This window comes from Cyanistes caeruleus, chromosome 5 (genome assembly GCF_971803275.1).
Source record: "Cyanistes caeruleus chromosome 5, bCyaCae1.hap1.1, whole genome shotgun sequence".
Taxonomy (NCBI): domain Eukaryota; kingdom Metazoa; phylum Chordata; class Aves; order Passeriformes; family Paridae; genus Cyanistes; species Cyanistes caeruleus.
Genome location: NC_141705.1, coordinates 8,240,031 through 8,257,712, shown reverse-complemented (window position 1 = coordinate 8,257,712; position 17,682 = coordinate 8,240,031). Strand labels below are relative to the sequence as shown.

Below are 17,682 nucleotides of genomic sequence, written 5' to 3'. Positions count from 1 at the left end.
CTCTGTTTTACTTTCACGCACACTCACTCTCCCATTTTCTAGCTTTGATTTATCTGTCATGCCCTCTGCAGCGCTACCTAAGCATGGAAACTATGACTTGAGATTAATAAAAGCCAAAATATCTGAAAACTACAGAAAGAGAAAAGATTCATTTGTCCAATTGTGAGCAGTGAGCTCTGGGGAGAAAGCAGGCTGGCTATAAAAATGCCATTATTGGTCAAATATTACAATAAAAAGCATGTGGAGCTGCTTCAACCCTTGCAAAATTCAGACGTGTTACTGATTTACATGTAAGGAATGCTCTGCTGTTTATTGTGCAGAGGCACTAAAACAGAAAAGATTAGGAAAAATGAAGAAAATAAATGAAATGGCAAAACTAGTCTGAGACTATATTTGCTGAATATTCTTTGATCAATTCTAACAGCAGACAAGAGTACCTGTAGCTCATCTGACTGAAGTGTAACTGACTGGGGCAAAGCACCAAGAATAATTTTTTTTTTTTATGAGGTTTTTTTTAGCACGATATTTTTCAATTGCTGGATGAATCACCTCATCTATAAAGTGGACAATAAATACCTGCCTGCTTTCCAGTAATTTTTCAGCAGCTCCCCAGAGACCCTCAGATGAAAGCAACCAGATAACAGCAAAATAAAACCACGTGTGTGAAGATGCAGCTTGGAATCAATTCTTGTACTTTTGCATCCCCAGGCACAGCAGCAGGGAACGAGCCCCAGCTACAGCAGTGCTTTTGTCTGTAAGATACTATAGGTGTTGATTTCCCTGTTGTATTATTATTTTCTTAAAGTGTGGGTTTGCTTACACATCGCTCTGGTGAGTATAGACCCGGTCAAACAAGGCTTCTGGAGCCATCCATTTCACAGGCAGCCGACCCTGTAATTAGGAAGACAATGGGAACATCCCATCAGCATATTCCCCCAGCCACAACGGCACCATCTGAATCTTCTTTTCTAATCCAGTTTGAAACATTTTCATTAACAACCACATCTGCCTTCCCGGTCACTGGGCAAAGCAGCAGTGGCCACATATAAACAGATTAGAGCATTTGATCCCTGGATCTTCGCTGACAATCTTTGCAGTAAATGCTCTCTGTAGAGGACTGTACCTCACTGCCAAGGCAGGTTTAATGTATCAGTGCATCTAAATCTTTGCATGGGAACAGCATCCAAGGCTCATAGATGCAGTGAACTCTGTGGCAGAGCATGGGACAATGCTTTCCACCTCTTTGGAAAGTACAGTTGACTTCAAGTTCTAACCCAGTTTAGGCTCAACTTGAAGGGAAACTTCCAAAGAGTGAAGGCAAGGGCCAGGCCCTCTAAGAAACAAATCCTGATCCTGCTAGAGGCTAAAGGAGGAGGTCTGATCCCATCCTACATCAGGATCATAAACACAGACTGTCATGTGAGAAATACAAGATGAGAAATACAAGATGAGAAAGACTAGATGAATCATAATTCTCTGGGGCTTTGTTTGGCCCCTGGAGAAAGTACTGTTTTGTGTTTGAGCCATAATTTGGATATGGGAGAACTTTGTCCTCTTCTCGCCCCCTGTCTCTCTGAGGGAGACAACTAGAGATGGGACACAGGCAGAATATATAAATGGGATTATGCTCTCAGTTGTCCCACACAGCTCTAACAGCAAAAATCCATCTGATATGATTAAAATTCCCAAGAATTGGTATTAATTTATGATTAAGAAATCCTGGCAATTAAGAAAGATTTCTGATATGCGACTGAAGTGGATCAGTATGGACGTGGTGGGCTTCAGAGGACTGCTTGGACATTTAAACCCCTTACAATCCCAAGATGCGCAGGTTCTGCACTGCCCTCAATCTTCTGCTGCCATCTCCACACTCTGTCCTAGTTAGGGCTTTTCCTCAGGGCTCAGCATCTGCTGCAAGCTCTGAACCAAGACACAGAGCTTCTTCTCTCAGCCCTTCATTTGTAAATTCATCTCTACAGAAAATATAAACAACTCCAGGCCTCAGCCCTTGTCTGGAACCATTTTCTCATTATTGGCAATGGTGTCAAGGAGCTCAGATATAAAAAAGACAAAAATGCATGAAAGACAGGTAGATCCAGGTATAAAAGTAGTGACATTCCTCTGTCAAGGGCTCTGGTGAGACAGGATTTGGCTCCTTGGGACCTTTATGCACAGGAGCATATATAGTGGAACAGACTGGAAAGGGGTCCTCTCCTGCTTGGGAGAAACCTCAGTTTCTCTTAGTCTAAAGCACCCTGGGCCAGAGCTGAGACCTCACAACCAGCTGCTTGCAGGACCAGGATCTGTCAAGAAAAAAACAGATGGTGGATAGACTCCTGGGACCAGCTCATCTACCCCCTCACCAGGTGAAGTCCCTGTCAGATTTCTTCCTCCTAAGCCTCTCTAGAAAGGGAGATGTGGGACAAAGGCCTCTTGCTGCAGGGATGACCAAGTTCCCTGCCAGGAGGAGAACTGCGTGTGCTTGGCAGCTCTGTACTTACATTGGTGGTTTTCTTGTAATAGTCAATGTTGTGAACGTCTCTGGCGAGGCCAAAATCAGCTATTTTCATCACATTATCTTCAGTGACTAACACGTTCCTGGCTGCCAAGTCGCGATGAATGCACTGTGAAAGGTGAGCAAGCCAATAAATAAGGGCTCGTTAGCTGCTCGCGCCTGGAACCAACAGCACCATGTGGTTTATGAGCTGCCGTTTCATTGACTCCCAGGCTCATAAAGCTGTGGGCACCGCTTAGCTCCTGGCTCTGCGTGTCACCGCCCCACCGTGCCTGCTCACTGGGAACCACCTCTTAGCAACGCCTCATCGCGGCCTCGGGGCCTACACGGCCACGCACGCGCCTTTCCCTCCACATGGGCTGCTCGGATGAGAAAGCCAACTCCCCTCCTCTGTGGGCACTTACTGGGATGTGCAGCTGCTTTTCTGGGCTGCTTCCCACAGGAAGAGGAGCACAGGGCAATGTTAGAGGGGGAAAAGATCTTCAAATTAAGGCATCCCTAATACATCCAAAATACAGACTCACAGAAGGGTCTGTGGGCTTGGGCTTTTATGGGCATTTTGTGGGTGCTAATGGTCCTGCAGGTGACAGCTGTACAGCTGCATGGTTCACGAATGCAGCCAGCATATGGAGACCTTGCATATGGATGAAGCCCTCAGCTTCAAAACCCCGAGATACTTCATCCAGCAAAGCTTGGCCTCTAAAGGGAGAAGCCTGCAATGTTTTGCCTGGGGCTGTCCCACACACAGAGCCTTTGAACACGTGGCTTTGACCGAGGCTTCTACGGAATGAGGTTTCTCAACTCACTTTCTGAGATGCCAAATACTCCATGCCCCGTGCCACCTGGTAGGCGCAGGAAACCAGGTCCTTAAATGTCAGCTGCTCCTCGGGCAGCTTGCAGGTGTCAAAGGAATAGTCCATGCCAGGTGGGCGGCGTGCCCTGAGGTATTCCCGCAAGTTCCCCTTTGACGCGTATTCCACCAAGACATAGAGCGGTCCTGCGAGGAAGAGCACATCAGCATCCAGCAGAGGAAGAGCTGACCACCCAAATCTCATCTGGGCCATTTTGGGCTGCCAGTGAGTAATTACAAAGAAGGGACAGCCAAATCTGAGCCTGCCATGACTCTGTTAGTACCGGGCTGCTCAGCTACGTACCGTCCTGTGTGCAGGCACCGAGGAGGTTAATAATGTTTTTGTGCTTCCCAATCATTTTCATCATTTCCATCTCAGAGACCAGGTCAGAAAGGTCTTTGTCTGTAGCATCATCTGGAAAAAGTAGAGGAGGAAAGCAAAAAAAAAAATGTCAGGAAGAAAGTAAATGTTTAGGGGTGTAGTTACAACTGCTGTACAGCCATGTGGGGCTTTGATGGGGAAACAATACTCAGAATATAACTGTGTTTGGCTTTATTCTACTTTGGGAAGAAGAATCAAAATAAAAACAAAATCTACTCCCATGGCAACAAAAAACCACAAACAAATAAGTGAAGGTAAATGTTCATATGGAAATCAATAATGCCTTTCATCTTCTGTTTCATCCTCACAAGCATTAAAGTACAAAAATTCACATTTTGGTACCTGGTACCTGCTTTTCTGATAGTTTCTGTCCCTCATCTCTAGGGGACAAAAGTTAATGATGGTGGAAGGTCAGGGCTGGGAGGGAATGTATTTTTTTGATGAAAAGTTGCAATTTCTTTGCAAAAACCTATCTGCAAAACTAGAAAAATTGGGGAAAACCTCCCCAGCGGAACGCTTTGGTTTGGAAAGATGAAAATGTTCCTACTTCCAAAATTGGCTTCAAAAAAGACTAGAGGAAATGTAAATTAACCAAAACCGTTCCTGATAAGAAATATTATTTTTCTACAGTGTCTCCCCATGTCAAGCCCAGGCTGTTCACTGCCCTGCGTGCTCCAGGTGAACTCCTCAGCCGTCTGTAGTTACTGTGTCTGGGGGCAGGAAATGGAGATTTATCTAGAGGCACCAACTTAATTCCAGTTTCTGTCTCCCTTTAACTTCTCAGGTATCTGGGACCAAGTTTCTTCAATCAAAAAGATCCTCAAGAAGGAGTTTATCAGCCAAAATTCTGCAAATTCCATTGAGACTGCTGCACAAGTTTTTGGTAGAACAGGCAGCGCTGGTTAGGGGAAGAATAAAGAGTGGGCTGATTCACAGAGCTGGCTAGAAGTGAAGGGGGTTCCCCTTCTTGTCAGGGATGCTTGGCAGAGAACTGGGTTAATTCCCAGTCCCTCTTCCTGATGGGATTTGCACTTTTGCCTGCTCTCCAAGGACAGCCCTCACCCCCAGGCTATGTGGGTAAAGGGGAGGTGAGGCTGTTCCTGCTTTCTTCTATTGTATCTAGTTTGTATAAAAGACTTAAAAGAGAGGCAAAGAGAGGAAATCCCAGCACAATATGCTGTTCTGTCCTCTGTGGACTCCCCATACCTTTTAACATCTTGACAGCAACTGTGATGGCCTTGTTTGGCTTGTCCTTGTCAATCCCAATTGCTTCTGCCATCACCACTTGGCCAAAACACCCCTCGCCAAGCGGCTTCCCCAAGGTCAGGCTGGAGGGAGGAACAAACAGGAATGTTAGGAGGTCCTGGCGTGGAGACACTACCAGCAGGTAGAGAGACCCCAACCTTGGCTTTGACTGACCGAGAACGAGTCAATTCCCACTTGGGATCTGGAGGCAGCTCCAGCTCGGAGACGTTGGCCAGCATTGGCCCATCGCTGGAGGAGAGGCGCGTGATCCGGACCAGGGGCGTGTTGGAATTCATGGAAGAGTTGGACTCCAGCGACACCTGCTTGGGTAGAGCAAATGAAGTGTTATTGCCAACTGTATCTCCAGGCAGTGCCCAAGATGGATCACTGAGGAGGTTTGTGCTCTCTCTGCCCATGGACAGATTGCTGGGAACTTCTAGCTGGGAAATGCCCCCACCCTTGCAGAAATCCACTCGTTTAGGCACTCGTGGTCAAGTGTTTAGCAGGTGGAAAGGAGGGACAGGTCAGCCAGTGCCCCCCAGCATCAGGAAGTATAATCCATTCAGTTATTCTGCTCCATCTCCACAGCCCACACAGGCTGTGAAGTGACTTCTCTCATCCTGGCAGTGTCAATGCCCACTGTGAGCTTGCAGCCGAAGCTTGAAATCTGTGCCCCTCACTGTGGAGTGTCTTTTGCTCCTGCCCCTCTGCAATTCGATGCAGCAGAACATCTCTAACTGCACAGAGGCCCTTCTGCCACCTCCAAGGAACAGCTCTGGGCTCACCAGGGACATCTGTGAAAGCAGGAATGAGCACAACCAGCACTTTTTCTCCCCAAATCCTTGCTCCTCCAGAGCACCTGGACTGGACTTCCCTTGTCAGATGTGCTCTCTGTGGCACTCACAGCTGCACTGCCAGAACCTCTGGGGCAAGGCCAACAGCAATGGGCTCATGAGCCAGAGTCAGTGTCAGCTGCCACCCCTGCCAAAGCTCCACTGGCACAAAAATAAATAAAAGGGGGTTACACTTATAGGCTGAAGCCAAATTATGTCCCTCTTGGGCAATGTTTTTCTGGTGGAGCTTCTCACCTAGAGAGAGAATTTCAAAAAGGAGGAAAAAAAAAAAAAGAAAAAAAAGAAAAATAAAGGGATACCATAGGGGGGAATAGGAATCTTGTATCTACTTTCTGTTACCTGTCTCTTCAGTGGGAATTTGGAGACTTTCTGAACAGTAGGAGTGTTCATGGCTTTTTTGTTTGGCATTTTCATCCTCCAGACAATCACCAAGACCAGCACCAGGAGAAGGAGGAAAAAGCCAGTGCCATAACTGAGAATGCCAGTGTACACTGAGCCTGAATCATCCACCTCCATGAGCTCCTCAGCTGCAGGGTGACAAGAGATGGCAGTCAGGACAGGGCAGGCAGCTGCCCAAACACAGCTACACACACACACAGCACAGAGAATCTGGGCAGGACTTGTTCAACTGTGTCAGTGACTTCAGTGAGGGGAACTCTCCCAGGCCAGTGGTTTTCCACCTGCAGCTGTAGCTAAAACATTAGTTCAGTTTGCCCTTTTTGGAGTAATTTTACTTTTTGTTTTTAAGAGCCCCCAGCCCACAGACTGAAAACCACTGCTCTAGGCTGAAGGCATCTTCACACGTCTGTGCTGTCCCTCTGACCCAGACCTTGCTCTGTCCACACATCACACAACGTGGCTGGATGCCTTGGATGTGCAGGACTGGGGTTTGCTGCACTTTGCTGATTCAGACTCTCCAGCAAACATTTCCACCAGTGCCTGCCCTGATGGATCAAGGGGCTTGAACAGCATCCAGCAAAAGGCATTGCACCAAGAAAAAAAGTCTCAAGAGAAAAATCTGCTAAATTATTTAATGAAAACTTAGTTCTGCTGGGAAGAGGCCAGAAGGTCTGTCCCAGAGAGGTGGGATAGCCAGGAGGGTGATGGCATGAGCCCATCAGCAGTGGCTACCTGCTTGCAAAACTGTCTTAGAGACCAGCAAAGGTGTGCTGTATTTTCCCTCTTGTTCCTTTCAGGACACACATGTAGACCAGAGGAAAGAGCCATGGTGGGACTGATTTTCTGTCCCCCAAAGGTGAGCTGGCATCAGAGGGACAGTCAGCAGTGGGAAGCTTTATAATGAAGTCATGCTGGTGTGGTTAGCTCAGTAATGGATCATGTCCATTGCTGAGCAGTCCCTTCAGCAAGCAGCAGGAGCCTTTCCCTGGCAGCAGCAGGCTCTCCTTCAAGTATTTGGTGGCAGTGCCCAGGAGGACATGGAGAAAGGGTTGTCAGTGACACTGGGGGCTGCTCCAGCCTGTGTGCCAGCTGTGAAGGGCCTGATCCTGCCAAATGGCCATCTTCTCCCACAAGACAGGAGTTCCAGAGTACCAGATCTCCTGGGATCAGGCACTGTAGTTGGTGCTGCAGCCCTGCTGCCTTGCCCTCTGCTCCCTGTCTCTCCTCCTGTGGCATGGACAGGGCATGACAAGCTGAGGTTCCCCAGATGAGCTGTACCCCTCCCTGTGGGGGCCTGCTGCTGCACAGACAGCTGTCCTTCACTGCATCTGACTTCAAAATAAAGTTCTATGTCTTGATTTTTGGTTGGTTTTCTCCTGCTTATTTTTTGCTTAAATAAGAGGTGTGAATTCATAAACTGTAAAAAGCAGAGTTTGAGTTGGAGGAGACAATATAGTGACATTCTGAAAATAAGAGACATTAGTCTTCTAACCAAAAGAAATGTTTTCTCATCCAGTGGATGTCAGAAACAGAAACAGGATCAGATCAGCTATTACAGAGCTGGCAAATAAACAGGAAAGATCAGCAGATCCCACCAGCAGCAGGGTTGGGCATGGAGGAGACCTTAAGCCCCAGTGAAAGTGATTACATCCAAATCACCCACACAGATAGTCAAGATTAGAAATGCCAAAGTTTCTGGTTCCTAAACACATCCTGGGATGAATGTGCTGTGAGATGGACCCAAATGTGGTCTATGACTGGGTGAATCAAAGTGGCCTCTTTAGGATTTTGGGTGCCTTTTCAGTAAGGGTGTATTGAATATACTTGAGCTTGCTTCTGCACTGTCTGTGAGGCACAGCAGATAGGAAATTCAGTATGAATATTGCTGGTACTTCCCTGGACCATGCTCAAGCCTGCCCTGCAGCCAGAGGCAGATTCAGCAGGTGAAGGGGCATTCAGACTCATTCTCCCTTTTGCAGAACAGATCTCTCTGTTGCACATTCTGTGCTGGCTTCATTGTCAATAAGAGCTTTGCACATGAAAGGACCACAAAATTGAGGTCACTCTGGCCTCGGGTTTCAAGCCCACTGCAGCTTTCATCGATCCCAGCTGGAGCAGGCAGCATGCAATGCCCCTGGGAGGCAGGACTCCTGTGCTCTGCCTACAGATGACTCTCCTTGACCTTCTGTTTGAGATCGCTATCTTGGCCTGCTCATCCGTGAAGTGGAAATAATGCTACAGGCAGGGAAGGGTGTACTCACACCAGACACTTATGCATCTAATTTTAGGTTAAGATATGAGGTCAGACAGAAAGGATCCTTCATAAGATGATCCACAGTTCATGTCCAATTTAGGTGCCCTGAATCATCTGATGGGGAGGTTTTCTTCTCCCATTGTCAGTGTAAGAAGACAAAGCTCCTTATTTTGGCACTTAACAGGCCTAACAAAGAGGCTGTGACAAGAAAAAAAAAAGATTCTGTGGATTTTACTATATCCTCACTGCAATCATTTAAATTTTGAGATGCAATGCAAAAGAGTCAGCTGCAAATATGCAACAGGGGTCTGCAGCAAATCCCAAAGAGGCCTTCCTGGAAAACACCCCTGCTCCAAGCAAGGGGCGGTCTCCGGGAACTTGGCATTTCTAAAGCAAAACATCGAGGCATCCTGGAGAGGGAAGGAGAGGCCAGCACAGAAGGAAATACCTGGTAGCACCGTCAGCCAAGCAGAGTGATGTGAGAACCCAATAGAATTCCCTGCGAGACAAGTATATTCCCCAGCATCCTCAAAAGTAACATTTCGCAAGTACAGAATCTCTAGCTCCTTATCCGTTGTGTTAACACCTGCCGTCTACAGGGAAAAAAAACACACACATATAGAAAGAGGGAAAACAGAGAATAAGCCACATTCCCAGCAAGTGTGAGGACACCACAGGCAAATTTCAAAAGCAGATTAAGGTGTTTTTTTTTTTTATTTTCCAATGGCCCATCTTCCACATTTATTTATTCATTCCCCTCTGCAACCTGTAGTCAAAAGCAAAAAAAAAAGTTCCCTTCACCAGGTTCTTACTCTGTCCCACTAAAGAAGCATGCAAGCAAAAGCATCCAAATGAAAAATTTCCCCCACAATATGACTGACTTTGGGTTAGTGAGGTGAGTACAGGGGTGGGGAAAGAGAGATGGGAAATGAGGAAAGACAGAAAGAAAGGGGAAAGGAGGGGAGATGTAGTGGGGAAAGATTCAAGTGCTGATCAGAGGAATATACAAACATCATGGTTCATGAGTTCATTGAAAAATACAGAATTCTAGAATTTTTTAGAATTTCTTCAGTGGGCATCTCAAAGCCTTATATTGATTACACAGACCTCGACACTGCAGTAGAAATCTGGCTGATAACCAGAGGGTGCCTGTAAGGAACTTTCCTGCAGTGGTACCGAGTAACACAGCAGCCAAACCCTCTAGGCTGGAGTCAAAGCCCAGAGCCCATGAGATTGGTCCTCCTCTCTAGTTAACATGTTTGCTTCCATGAGCCAATGCTGATATTTATTTCTCCATTACTTCTCCAAGGGACAGAACTGATTAATTCAGTTTTGTAGGTGAAAAACTCAAAACAGTTTGGTTTTCCAGAGCTTGGAACATCACAGGTCATTAACATGCAATTCTGTTATCAGCACTCAATTGTAAGGAAAGGAAAGGAAAGGAATAAAAGTATGATGAGTTGATAGCAAAATTTGACAGTCATTTTATTGTGGGAATTTTTCCATGGCAATTGCTGTATAGGCGTAACAGTCTTGTTAAAAAAAAAAAAATTAGCAAGAAAATAAGATAAAGCCATTCAGCGTCAGTTGACAGGGTATAATACAAAATGAATAGTAATTTTAATCACTAGATTCTTAAAAATGTTATAGCTCATTCTTGCAGTTGCCAGGGCCTTGGGACAGAGTCTGTGGTTTACCTGGTTTTGGTTTGCGAATGTGGAGCCAAAATGGCTTTTCGGCTATGCCTACGAAATTGTTGGCTCTACACAGATATTCTCCTTCATCTTGTTCTGTCACATTGAACAGATTTAGGTTAGCATCGGCTTCAGCGTTTTTACTGATCCAAGACTGCAGGAATAGACAGAAACCTGAACTTCAGTAAACCAAACAATAGCTCCATCGCACCTACATCAGCTAGGATTGACTCTGCACGGCTGCCGTGACATCCCCAGCTCACCCTGCGGTGACACACCTAACCCAGCACCTGGGGGGTGAAGAGAAGTTGCCTTTGTCCCCCAGACCATGTGCAGGTGAGCTCCCTTCCCTTCACACATGCGATTTCTTTTTTACAACAGACCAGTTTTGCCCCTTCTCCATCTGACAGCAGTCAAAGGCTCTATGGTTTCTTAATAACTCTGCAGACAGGAGCACCAGAGAAAGGGCTTAAGCAGAGATTTGTGTTTGCAACCCGGCTCAGCAAATACTGTTTCAATTATCAGATTCCAAAATAGAATTTGGAAACAAAATATAAGCAGTGGCGGTCTGAAACTCACTGCTGACTTTGCCTTTCAGAAATTAACTGTAATTTTTTCCACTGCTTATAGGAGCCTCTTCTTTACTAAATAAAGTGGTGTATATAAATCAAACAAACTTCAGACTTTTAAGCAATGGGTTTATTTCTCTTCTTCTATGCTGCCACAACAGCGCATCAGCTTTTTCCCTAAACACTAAACAGTTGTTTTAATTTTGGCTGAAAATGCATAACTGTTTTAAGTGGCCTCAGAAGAAGCTTCAGTTCTGGAAATGAAAATAAAGCAGAGTGTTTGGGTCTTACACTCTCCAGCCCAGACTTGATGCCTTCCATTCCCAAAGCCTGATCCTGCCAATATGACTTGCAGCTCAATAAAATCATTGGGGCAGCCAGCTCTGATAGGTTATTGGGAACTGAACCCAGAGGAGGCACCAGAGAGGAGCCCCAGTGCCCATGTCTGATGACAAACACCACCAGTTTTGACCTGAGCTCATCTCTAAGGCTTACATGCAAGTCTGTCTGCCCTGCCTAGTGGGGAAACGTGCCTGCCTGCTGCTGCTGCTGCCTTGTTTATAATTAAAACGGGCATGTTTCAATGCAGAATGTACAATTTAGCCTTTGACAAAGCTTGGGCACAGTGCTGCCAGCCCCCCTCTGTAACTAGAATGCATTTAGTGCTCCTCTGCAAAGAAAAAGGGGTTTTCTTTGATCACAAATTAGCCCAGGCTTTCAGAAACTGATGCAGGTGATGGTTTGGTTTTGTCAGGCTGTTTAAAAAATGGTTTGAAAGTACAGCATTCAACTTATCCATCTGGACTTGGATGGGGTTTGACACCCAACCCCGCCTTGAGACGTGGGGGGCAGGAATTTCACATGCTGGGCACCTCTCTGTCTCCCTTGCTGCGATGGAGACTGGGATATTCCCCAAACTTAAACTGCCCCATAGCAGCTCCTACACTCCACAAAATCTCCAGGAAGCAGGAGGGAAGGGCAGGCTGATAAAAAAAAGCCTTATCTCCCTGCAGGCAGCACAGCATGGGGCAGGGGGGGGCTGTTAACAGCACAACAAAAAGCCAACAGACCGGCCCTGAGACAACAGCAACATCATTTTATCAGATCTTATAAAAAACAAGCACACCACATTTAAAAAAGGAAAAGAAAAAAAAAAGAAAAAATCCCTGCAAAGCTGGGTCTGACACAGCTCTGTGGAGGCCCAGAACTGGCGCACAAAAGATGCATCCCAAAATGGAAATGCTCCGTGCCCCAGTGCTGATGCCGGCATTAATACAATTCAAAGCATTCCTGATTAACCAGAAGTAGTAAATAGACGTGTGCTGGTCCTATTCAGCAAAAAACCCTAAAAACCAAACAAAACTTGTGCTTTCAAACGCCTGCCTGTGCTCCCCTTCGAGGAATGTGGGGCCTTTGCCGTCCACAGAAGAGAAGGTATTTGGCAATTCTAATTACCTACCCACCCCGGTGCTGCTCCAACTTAATTTTAAAACACTATTTATACGGACTATTTATATGTTCTTTGCCACGGCAAAATGGGGGCTTGTGCTTGTGACACAAGGCACTGTTCGCAGCCGCTCTGCGAACTTCCAAAAGGTAGCACTTTATCCCACGGGGACCACACAGGGAGCTCGGAGACTATATGAGATGGCATGTGACACAACCAGCTATTCAGAGCTTGGTACTGGGCTGTGAAACCAGGGGGAAATTCAAATATGCATAATTCAAACACATTTGGAGAGGTGGCAAGAAATAAAAAGTTTTCCGAACTCTGGAGAAGCACATGTTGCCAGTCCTGAAGAACTGTCTCCAACCAATTCTTCCAAACAATCTGTTATTTCAATCTGTGTAATTATTTCCAGGGTTTCTGGCTTTTATTATAATTTATCTGGCTGCGTTACAGTCTTTTAGATACTGTCTGATAAAGTGGTGGCTGTTTTTTTTCAAACACAGAGAGAAGAAAGGTGTGTGCAGCAGGATGTGCACAAAGAATGTCCACACACAGGACAGCCTCAGCTTGAAGCTGCAGAGACAAAATCTGCCTTCAGCACTAACTGCAGAGCCAGAGAACTCCATTTGGTCCTATATGTTTTAATAAACACCACCACATGATGCCCTTAAATATTATATTTTTTTAAAATATTTTAAAGTCCAGTGTGCTCCTCACTCCCTATTCCTTACTTTTATATTTATGCTGGTTGAGGGGAACCAAATCCTCTGGCTTTGCTATGGCTGTAATCTGAAAGTTGCCTTTCAAGAAAGCATTTTAGCAAAGTAAAGTCTTACTATGTTTGCTCAATTAAAAAAAAAAAAATAGCTTTTCTGATCATTGATAATAGCAATGTTCACAAATTTAATGGCTGGAACATGATTATGTTGGCTCTCAGGTACTGGTAGTTCAGCATTATTTGGTATGTGCACGCTGCAATGTGTTTGCTTGGAAAAGGAAGAATGTGTTTTAGTTGGGAGACTTTTATTTTAATAAACCCTGAAAATACCTCCATTGAAGCTGTCAAAAAAAAAAGGGTATTTTTACAATTTTAGGTCAAATGTAATCTGACAGCTCTTTCATTATGCTGCATTTCTCACAATTGCCTCAGCTCTTACAACTCTGCTTATCTGTGCCACCACAGTAGTAGTGTTATCTCTGGCAAACAGAACAGTTTGGAATATCAATTTCAGGACATTTTTGCTGTATCCCCTCCAAAAAGCAGAATATTCCACTGGGCAGATTTATAGAAGGACTGCCCTGAGTGTGAGAAGGAGGAGCATGTACCAACCTTCAGCACTGTGACATAGGGGGTCCCATCGGGTCCGTATTTGCTGCCATTGACTTCCACGTGTTTCAGCCACTGGATGTGAGGCTGGGCATCGCTGTAGACCTTGCAGTGAAACTCCACATTGCTCCCCACCACCACAGTCTGGTTGGCAGGGAGCCCTGCTTGCAGGATTGGGCGGTGGGGTGACCTTTCTGAAAAACAGAAAAGAGGAGAAATCCTAATTCACTTATTTATCCCCAACAAGCATTCTCCTCTGAAACATTCATTTGCTGGCTTTTCAGGTGAAAGGGTACAAACTGGTGCTTGTCCTGATGACTGCTCTACCCAGGGCTTCTCAAGCCTACAGGGAAGAACCACCTGGGAAGGGAGGAGGCATTTCAGCCCTGCCATTCCTTCTCTGAGCTCTCTGCAGACCCACTAAGTCATTTACTGATCACAGATGTGAGCCCCAATCATTGGCCAAAAAGAATCTTGTTGTTGGTTTTTGAAGACACGTGATCCAACACTTTGGGAAAGAAACCAAGCTGCTGCCTCCCATACCCCATCACTCAGCTATTCAACATCGCCACAGATCAGCTGCTGAGGGAAAACAGTGAAATCTCACCTAATACATCGAGCTGGTACGTGTGCCTAATGTTGCCGTATTTGTTCTCCACGACACAGGTGTAATTGCCTCGGTCTGACGGCACAACGCTCTCCATCACCAGGCTCCACTGCTGGTGCCGCAGCTAGAAGAAATCAAAAACCATCCAACTCATGGTCAAGCACCATCATCACCAGACCTTTCAAACCAACGAGCAACCACTTGAGCTTCCACACACTCGGACCCCAGAGGAAGCCTGAACATCACAAGGACCCCTTTACAAGGGTCATTAAAGTTGTAATGAGAAAAGGAATTAAGACCAATGCAAAAATGATGCAACACAATGTAACACACTGAGCTTTCAATGGGGGCTTCTGTATGTTTCCACAATAATCACAATAAAAAAGCCAGCTGACAACTGAATGTGGCACCTCTCATTAGAATAACAACTGCAGTAGGCATCACATAGCATCTGTATTTTATGTATTTTATATATTTTAATATTCTGATCTATATTTTAAAATGTGTGCACTGTGGAGGCAACAGATTATGGCATTTGTCCATACAGAAACAGATTTCTCCAAGAGAGTTAGTGCCCTAAATTCCCTTTAAAAAACGAGCAAATGTGTCCAGCCTCAAATCTGGTCCCTAGGATGCTTGGTCAGCCCTTCCATTTTGGCACCAAGTTTTTTACTAGATGGTTTTCTGGATGTGGCTCGTGTCCAGAGCTGATGGTGGTTCAGTAGCAGAAGGGAAAGCACAACCCATATCTCCACCCTGACCTGCTGCCCTGTGATCTCAGCTAGAATGCTTGTTTCTAATGATTATAAAGGAAATAATGGATATGGAAAGCAAATCTTGAATTAATACAGAAAGCAACCAACAGTAACAAAGATGACTTCAGGGTGCATAGCATATGAAAGCTCTCCAGATCTCTGGATATTAATTTTATGCCTTCTGCCTCCCAAAGCAGAGCATTTAACTTTATTAAACATTTTGAAGGTGACCCCAAGGACACAGAAGCAGGAGATTTACAATAATGCTGCACTATAGAATGTCAAGGGCTGATGGAAAAAAACAAGGGTGTAATTGCTCCTGGAGATTTCTTGCTGCAGCAGGTGAACTCAAATATGAAATCATTTAACCTCTTTTGCTACACATAAATTGCATCCACATGCTTTCCATAGAAGGGCCAAGTTGCAATCAAAGCCAGAACTTTGCAAAGAGCAGGTTTAAAGCCATAGGACTAGACAGCTTAGTTTCAAGATAAGCAAGCAAATGTCATTTTAACAATTTGTAGACCTCTGCAGTCCTGAAAACAGCATTGCTGAGCACCCCATTTTTCAGAGAATGCTGAATATGGTCTTTCTTTTCATTTCAGAGTACAAGTAACAGGAGGCTGTGACCAAACATTTTGTACAGACATCTCAGCTGTGGCAGCTGTCTGGTCAGCTCTGACTGCACCCAGGACAAATGGAGGAGCTCAATGAAGGAGCAGAACCAACATCTCACCTTTTGTAAAGCAACATCCTCTTTGCTGCATCTCTGTAACTGTGTGTCAATTACAGAGTAAGAGAAGCTCTGAGAGCAGAGAGCCTGGACCCTGAGCCCACAGCTGAACATACCAGACTGTCACAGAAGCTTCAATGCAAATCTGAGGCTGCTCAGTGGCTCATTTCCATACTGGCTTGTCTCACAGTTGTGTCTAAAGGCTTCTTTAAGTGCGCTTTTCAGCATTGCAAAACATTTCCATCTGGAGCCCCTAGGAGCTACTCCAAGGAAATGGGGCTCCAGACACATGGATGACTCCCTAGCCTAACCCATATTCTAAAACCAGGTCCAAATTAGGTGTTTAACTAAGGATGCACTTTTAAAGACACTTTTATGACACTTCCAAAGTACTTCTCTTTGTCAGGTTTGTGATGGGAACTTTGGATTGTGAATAGAGAAGAACCTGGGGGCACAGACTCATGAGGCAGAACTTGTTTGGAAACTTAGGAAGACATTTTTAGTTTTGAAAACCTTTGGCAAAAGATAGTAATTCTTGTAAGAATAGTCACCACACTTGATAAAACACTAGAAACATGAAGTGACTTAGTGCAGGCATTAATCAAGTGGGTGAGATACTGGAAATCCCTTTGGTTTATTTGGTATTGTCATTCTTGGCTCCTTGTGAAACAAACATTTGCAGACACACTTGGAACCTCGTGTTTGCCAGACTGGTATGCAAGTCAGGGCAATGGTCTGGGGAAGGGATAATCCTCCATCTCCCCTCCCCCTCAATCTTCCCTTCTAGGGTCATTTAACACACACAGGCTTACGATATTAGAGATTCCAACATGGATTTAACCATTAATGCTCTTTGGGAAATTTCATATGATAAGTCATATGAATTTCTTTTCTTTACCAGTTAAGGATGAACTGTAACAAAACCAGTTTAGCCTGACCATCATGTTTTCAACACTCGCCCTCCTCTCTTGCAGGCTTTACACTGGGCAGTCACACAGGTCTAAATGCCATGTGCAAGGGGCAGATGTGGAAGAGTGGTCAGCTTTCATTTGCTGACAACAGACTTCTCACAACTAATATTTAAACTCTTTCATGCACTGAAAACAAATGAGAATATCCCCAGCTCAAGGATTTCTGTGTTAAGACCAGATCTCGAGATGAAGCAAGCCAACCAAACTCTGCCAGATCTGGATCTTGCCCATTCTTTTCAAGCTGCCTAATCCTGTTATGAAGTTAAGTTGTAACAGGGAATTTAAATCTTAAATACATGAGATACTGAGCAGGTTTTCAATCTCCTTTTCTGGTTCAAATCTCAGCTGATATCTATCAGTATATTTATATTGGATGAGATTTACACTAGATTACTTATATCTAACTGTGGCTCATGACCAAAAGCAAGCAAATAAAGGAAGGAAAATTACAGAGAAACATGTCTTTATATCAAGAATGGGACAAAGAACTACACCTAGACAGATAGAGAGCTTAAACCAATCTTCCTGTAATTGTCCTGACATTGCCTTCAATAGCTCTTTTAAGCATTGACTTGTTGCTGGAAGGTGCCCCCAGAGAAATAAAGCACAGTGATGCCAAAGACTCACTACTGTGCTTCAGAGGATGAAATGTGTCAATTTAAACTCAAAGATAGATTAAAACTACTAGAAAGTGGGTAGGGGAATTGCTTTCAGCTTTAGGGTGTTTTTTTCTGCAGGCATAATTTAGTGCAGCTGACGTGACACAGTTTAGTAAAAAGCCATTGGAACGGTGCACGCAAGCCTGAAAACACTTCAGGATGATCCTTAGAGCCTGCAATTAGTAAAAGATGCTCGTGCTTCATGAATGTCATCTGCTGAAGAACAGTTTACCCACAGGAGTTGCCTCCCCACTTCTTTACCCTCCATGGCTTTTCAGAAGATCCAAACCTGAGCGTGTTCTCAGCCTCATCCAGGCTGGAGCTGGGACAGGACTGAGGAAGGAGCTTTAAAGGCTTCACTGAAGCCGTCACAAAAGGCCCTTTCAGGAACAGGTCTGAGCTAACAGGAAAGAAATAG

At 45.0% G+C, this 17,682-nt stretch overlaps 1 protein-coding gene across 4 annotated transcripts in view; it reads right to left on the bottom strand.

Moving 5' to 3' along the window:
- FGFR3 (fibroblast growth factor receptor 3) overlaps positions 1–17,682 on the bottom strand; it is a 52,793-nt gene that overhangs the window by 2,778 nt on the left and 32,333 nt on the right. Inside the window, exons 5-14 of one of the 4 annotated variants that reach the window (XM_086888580.1) lie at positions 14,147–14,270; positions 13,543–13,733; positions 10,197–10,347; positions 6,186–6,373; positions 5,167–5,315; positions 4,954–5,075; positions 3,670–3,780; positions 3,322–3,512; positions 2,502–2,624; positions 821–891 (exon numbers count right to left, since the gene is read on the bottom strand). In XM_086888580.1, coding sequence (XP_086744706.1) covers positions 821–891; positions 2,502–2,624; positions 3,322–3,512; positions 3,670–3,780; positions 4,954–5,075; positions 5,167–5,315; positions 6,186–6,373; positions 10,197–10,347; positions 13,543–13,733; positions 14,147–14,270 — 1,421 coding nt within the window. Of the gene's footprint in view, positions 1–820; positions 892–2,501; positions 2,625–3,321; positions 3,513–3,669; positions 3,781–4,953; positions 5,076–5,166; positions 5,316–6,185; positions 6,374–8,947; positions 9,093–10,196; positions 10,348–13,542; positions 13,734–14,146; positions 14,271–17,682 lie in introns of all 4 variants that reach the window. The other 3 variants (XM_086888581.1, XM_086888582.1, XM_086888583.1) reach the window with 3 other exon arrangements.